Here is a 6,712-nt window from a genome sequence, read left to right on the forward strand (position 1 = left end):
AGATTCCAATTTTTTAAAAAAAAAAACCCCAAAAATCATTACCTTTTAAAATATAAATAATTACCTTCTATAGGTTTTTAAATTATAAAAATATAAATTTTTTTTTTTATAAAAAAATTGTAATTAATCAAAAAAAGTTTTTTTTTTTTTTTTTCCTAAAATATATTTTCTCAAATTTAAATTTAATCAAATATTAAAATAGAATTACAAAAATTAACAAATTTATAGTATTTTAAAAAGGGTAACTATAATATAAACAATTTGTTCATTTGTTTATTTTTTTGTGTTTTATTTCGGTATATAGGAATTTTTTTTTTTTATATTTTATTTATCTTTGGAAATTGGTTGACATGTTCCTTTTTTTCATCATTTTATGGTTGTTAATATGTCTTTTTTTTAATTCATTTCATTTTTTTTTATAATAAACAAATAATATTTCATTTTATAAAAAAAGTAATTTTTATTTATTTTTAAAAATTATCTCATTTTACCACACACAATTTCTATTTAAAAAAAAATTCCACCACCTTAAGTGCAAACCCCACACACCAGCACTAATTGGTAATCTCCTTAAATTATGTATTTTGTTCATTTTTTTAATTTTCTTCATAACCACTTAATCTCACCGCCAGATCTTTCCTTTTTTTTTTTTTTTTTTTCCTCCACACAATAATCTTCGAGATAAAGTTTTAAAATCGTTTTGGATTGATTATATCTCAAGGCTATAATTTTTGTTTAGTAAATAGTTAGGTAAGTATAATATTTGCTAATAAATGTTTTGTATAAATATGTGTGTGGATTACTAGTTGTATTTATAAAAATTTCTTTGATTGAATTAAATAATATAATAATTCTATCATCACAGTTAATTATAAAGTAGATAAAATGTTAGTAAATAAAACAAAACACACACATGCACCTATACACACACAGTATCATTAACACACCATAAATACTAAACAAAACTTTAAATATCTTTACAACAACTTTTAAATAATACATATAAGGTATCATTTTTATATTTTAATTTTTTTTATTATTAAAAATTTCTTTATAATGTTACTTAAATTCATTATAATATTGTCATTTTTATATTTCATATTGTTATTTTATATAGATAAAAAATAAATTAGGGTTAGAATTAAAAAAAAAAAAGTGTGTTTTTGTGTGGTTATTATAATTTGCTATTTTTTTTTTTTTTTTAAATACATAATACTATACATATGTAGTAATTTTAATTAACACACAGTTATCATGATATTTTCAACCCTTTTTTATATAATTTTTAAAAAAAAAAATAATTAAAAAAAAAAGTGGTATTTTTGTTTTTTTTTGTCATTTATTAATTATATTTATATATTTTAAAATTGTTTTTGTTGTTAAAATTAAACTTTCATTAATATTATTATATTTGTAAAGTAAGAATTAACCCTTTATTTATAATAATATTTATTTTATTACTTTTTTAAAAAAAATATTATAAAAATAGTATTATTTTTATTATTATTTTTAAAAAAAAAATTTTATTTTCTTTTTTTTTTCAAACACCAAATAAATCAATACCATTTTTGGGAACATTAAATCTTCATTATCTTCATCAATAACTTTTGATCAAAGAAATCACAATAAAAATTTAAATTAAATATAAGCATACAGATATAATAATAGTATATAGCATAATAATAATCAACATATATTTTAATAGTAATCATTTGGAACAACAATGTAAATATTTTTAAATAAAATTGAACAGATTTTTTCGTATTTCTTATTTTTTTTTTAAATCAAAATTGTTCAATTTGAAAAAAGATTGAATTATCACAAACACAGAAAAAAAAAAATTTTTATTTATAATTTAAAAAATTTTATTTTTTTTTTTATAAATTTAAAAAATTTTATTAGTTGTGTGGTTTTTTTTTTTTTTTTTTAATTTCAGAAAAAACTATTTCCAAATTTTTTTTGTTATTGTTGTTTTATCACCACTATTACCATTATTCATATATAAATATTTATATTAAAACCAACACTAATATAATAATAACAATTTAATATAGAAATTGAGATTATTCAATATTTGGAATAATAAAAACTAATATTCAAAGAAATTCAGCTTTAATATAAATCAATATAAAAAATCAGTTATAAACAATAATATATATATAGAATAGTTTATAATAAATAATGAGTAATTTAAATGATGACACTTTCGATGGGGACGGTGGAATTTCAAATTCAAACAATTCAAACTCAAACCAAAATGCAGCAATTGGTAATAGTGGTGCTCAAGCAGATGGCGATAGAGAACAAGATAGATATCTCCCTATTGCAAATATAATTAGAATTATGAAAAAGGCACTTCCCAACAATGCCAAAGTTGCTAAAGATGCCAAAGAAACTGTTCAAGACTGTGTATCCGAATTTATTAGTTTTATTACAAGCGAAGCGAGTGATAAATGCCAACAAGAAAAGAGAAAAACTATAAACGGTGAAGATATCATAGCTGCAATGACAAGCTTGGGTTTTGAAAACTATGTCGAACCTTTAAGAATCTATTTAGCAAAATATAGAGAAAGTGAAAAAAACTCTAATGCCAAAAGATCACCAAAAAAAGTTGAAATGTCATCTTCACCACCCTCTTCACCACCCTTACAGCTTGATAATAGTAACAGTAGTTTGAACAATGGTATCAATAGTTTGAATGTGAACAACAACAATAATAATAGCAACAACTATTCACAACAATTCAATCAACAAAATTCAATTCCAATCAACAACAGCAACAATAGCATACCTTCAAACCCATCAGTTATGAACCAACAATCGCCTCATCCTTTTATGATGATGCCCCAACAAGTTCCAATACCACAACATCAAATGCAACAACATATGCAACAAATGCAACAACATCAACAACAACAACAACATCAACAACAACAGCAACAACAACAACAACAATATTCTAATAATAATAATAGTGGTAGTAATCAACTTCCACCTTTATATCAGTCATACTTACCCAACTCCACCAACCAAAATAATAATCAATCAGATTCTTATTCATTCGAAAATTAAATTTAATGCAGAAAAAATCATATAAAATTTTTTTCTTTAATTTTTGTAAATTTTCATATATATATATTAAAAGAAAAAAATCAGTATAAATTTGTAGAAACTTAAAAAAACCATATATTATTTACTTTATAAAAAAAGAAAAAAAAAAAAAAAAACTGTTCAATATATATAACATATATAATATATATAAAATTATAAAAACACTCATATATAGAAATAACTGTAAAAACAAACCAAATATAACATTATCATTATAAAATATATAATTTTATAATAATTTTTAAAAAAAAAATAAATAAATAAATAAATTTTATTATTTAAAAATAAACTATTTTTTTTTCTTTATTAATTTTATTTACATTTGGAATTAGTTTTAAAACTAAAAGTAAAAACGGAGTTAATTATCATTCGGTCTCCATTTGGATTTGGACCCTTCATATCAATTGATGAACCATTATTGTCATCATTTTCTAAATCGATCCTGCTTAATTTAAAAACAGAGTCAATTGCTTGTCTATTTGAATCCAGCGATGTGATAGTGTCGTCTTTTCTGTCGATTAATAAAATAAAATGGCGGCCAAGTAGTTCATCACTTTTGTCCCAAACATTAAAAGAAATAATTTTAATTTGATAAGGTTGTGGAGTTAATAATAAGCCAGAGTCCAAATCGTTCCATTTTTTTGAAATATATGGACATGATCCGTCTTCAATGGTGTCTGGTTTTTTATCTTCCCTCTTGAATGTATCCATGCAAAGGTTTAATAAAAACTCGTTATAATCGACTCTTGAATCAAATTGAATATCCTCTAAATATTTATATACTAAAAAATGAAATAATTGAATAACCTCTAAATTCGATAAACGTCCTTTTGAGAGCTCTGTAATATTTTGAAATGTTTCTTCAAGAGCTTTATCTATATTGATTAATGGTCTTTTAAACATATTTAAAATAACTTGAATTGTATTTACCAATAAAACAGGTACACATGGACCACCAGCCTTATCATCCACAAGTGCTAGATAGTTATCGATAAAAGCTAAATTATTATTTTTATTTGGTATGCTACGTAGTGCAATATCAGGATGACCCTCTTGTTTCTTATTTGATTTGTCAACTGCCCATTTCCAAAATCTATCATCATAAAAAGTACGAACAACTTGTGACCGCATAACACTTGTGGTTCCATCTGCTATCCTTAAACCCTGTAAATCGTTAACTCGTTGACCCAAATCTGTAAAGCTTGTACTATAGCCATCAGCCCCATGAATCTCCATTGACCAATCGCATGCTGATAATGCAAACTCGATACACTCTGCTTTTGCCATTGGGACATATTTACTAATTTCTTTAAAGCTTGCACCCTCATCAAACATTGTAGCAATCTTTTCTACCAAAAGAGAACCCATATAAAGCTTTGCTGTATGCTGTGCTAAATCTTGTTGTAGGTGAGTAAATCTACCAATTGGACCACCAAATGCATCCCTTGAAAGCATTCTCGAAGCAGCTTGATCTAATGCACATTTACCAGTACCAATAGCGGCTGCAGATTGCATCAAACGCCAATACAAAAAGTGCTTATGGAAAATTGCTACACCATCACCTTGGTTACCAATTAAGTACTCTTTGGGAACATGCATATCTTTAAAAGAAACCCCTCCAAATGAGTTACCTAGTAAGCCTTGAGCATTGAACGATTTTATTTCTAAACCTTTATGATTAATTGGAACTAAAAAAACATTTATTGATGGTCCATCTTCATTTAACACATACAGTATTATATGAGTTGCTTGTTTTAATCTTGCATTAAACCTTTTTTCACCATTTAAAATAAAATCACCATTTTCATTCTTTACCGATTTACTTTTCATTGCTTGAAAGTCTGAACCACTGGTAGGTTCAGTAATAACAATGCCCACATATGCCTCACCCTGAACCACCATTTCTACTACTTTTTTTGAATGTTCAGATTGATCACTCTCTTTTGTTGCTAATAATGAACGAACATGGGCACCACCTATAACATCTCTAAAATTTAAATTGAATTTACCCATATGTTCATAGATTTTTATAACATCCAAAACTTTGAAATCACTTCCACCAAATGATAGTGGTAAATCTATACCAGTTAACCCAAATTTTGATCCTTCTTTTCTCCATCGTAATGGTGAAATATATTCATCTGTATTCCTTAACCGCTGTTCTAATTTGTTGCATTCTTCTATAATATATTCTGCTGTTATACATATATCTTTTTTATTTGATTCCATTATTTAAAAAATTAAAAAATAAAAACTATTTTTTTAAAAGATTCCACCAAATTTCTTTTTTTTTTAAAAAACTAAATTAAAAATCAAAGCCACCCACCAAAAAAAAATATAAAGAAAAATAAAGAAAATATTTTACATCGTAATAATTATTTATTAAAAAAAAAAAAAGAAAAAAAGGTAAAAAAACCTCATTCGATATTATTATTTTTTTTATTACTACTAAATTGTGGTTGTTTGGGCTGATAATCTGACCAATGATAAACTAACTGAAAATATTACACCAAAAACAATCCCCATTTTGGTTGTTCTTGTAAGATACTCTTTGGTAATCTAATTTTAAAAAAATAAAATAAAAAATGATTTAGTGAATGATTAATTATAAATTTAAATTGATATAATAATAATTACCCAAAATAATGAAATTGGTCCAAAGAAAAAACCGAATAGTAAACCAAAAGTCAACTCGATAGAATCTCTTACAAAAGGGCTACTACTACCAAAAACCCTATTGGGTAAAGTTGTAGTTTGTGCTGGAGGTGATTCCAAACCTAACTGTTGTCTGGATCCCATTTCTATAACAAATTCTGGTGGTATATATGAATTGTTTTGAACCCTATTATTGGTTGTTGTTGGTGATGTTGTGGCAGTATCTGTGCCATTATCATTTGGAATAGCTGCCACTGTTGGATTTGAAAATACTATTGGTTCGGTAATTGAGCAAATAACAACACTTCCAGTTTCTAATTTACAGTCGCTTAGAGTCATTGAGTCATCTCTTAGCATTTTCCCATTATATATTATTCTTAAATTGTGTTTTGGTTTATTTTTTATCTTTAGTATTGAGGATTTTAATAAATGAACTTTGTCGCTTGGTCTTAATTCTATATATTCTACTGGGTCCTCTGCATTCTTAACTGTAATCTTTATTTTATCCTGTTGTAATTTATTATTTTCTTCATTTATGTTATAAAGCGGTATACCAACACTTGTATCTTTATTTTCATCTTTTTTTAACTTTTCATACATTTTAAAAAAAAAGAAATAAATTATATTATACTATTATATTATATTATTATTATTACTATTTATTAGTTAATTATTTTATTTTGTTATTATAAATATAGAATGTATTAATTTTTATATACAAAAAATATCTTTTGTTATTATTTATTTATTTATTTATTTTACATAATAATTTATTTTTTATTTTTATTTATATATTTATATATTTATATATTTATATATAATATATAACATAATATACAACATATGATATATATAATTTGTTGTTTAAAATAATAAATAATTAATATTGGCTATTAAAAAAAAAACTTGTATGTAAAAAATTAAAAAAAACAATAATTTAAAAAAA

The 6,712-nt window shown here is 23.9% G+C and overlaps 3 protein-coding genes across 3 annotated transcripts; 1 reads left to right on the forward strand and 2 right to left on the reverse strand.

Moving 5' to 3' along the window:
• Positions 1–2,268: 2,268 nt before the first annotated feature.
• On the forward strand, positions 2,269–2,571 carry DICPUDRAFT_13314 (uncharacterized protein; the record flags this gene model as incomplete). Its single annotated transcript, XM_003284787.1, has 1 exon — positions 2,269–2,571. A coding segment is annotated over one exon (303 nt), but the record flags the coding sequence as incomplete, so codon positions are not given.
• An 852-nt stretch (positions 2,572–3,423) lies between these two features.
• Positions 3,424–5,340, reverse strand: DICPUDRAFT_75815 (uncharacterized protein; the record flags this gene model as incomplete). Its single annotated transcript, XM_003284808.1, has 1 exon — positions 3,424–5,340. The coding sequence occupies one exon, from the start codon at positions 5,338–5,340 to the stop codon at positions 3,424–3,426; it is 1,917 nt and encodes a 638-aa protein (XP_003284856.1).
• A 219-nt stretch (positions 5,341–5,559) lies between these two features.
• DICPUDRAFT_148688 (uncharacterized protein) lies at positions 5,560–6,366 on the reverse strand (the record flags this gene model as incomplete). The annotated part of the gene is made up of 2 exons (XM_003284809.1): positions 5,560–5,670; positions 5,749–6,366. 2 exons carry the CDS (start codon positions 6,364–6,366, stop codon positions 5,560–5,562), a joined length of 729 nt encoding a protein of 242 aa, XP_003284857.1.
• Positions 6,367–6,712: the final 346 nt, after the last annotated feature.

This window comes from Dictyostelium purpureum (genome assembly GCF_000190715.1).
Source record: "Dictyostelium purpureum unplaced genomic scaffold DICPUscaffold_32, whole genome shotgun sequence".
Classification (NCBI taxonomy): domain Eukaryota; phylum Evosea; class Eumycetozoa; order Dictyosteliales; family Dictyosteliaceae; genus Dictyostelium; species Dictyostelium purpureum.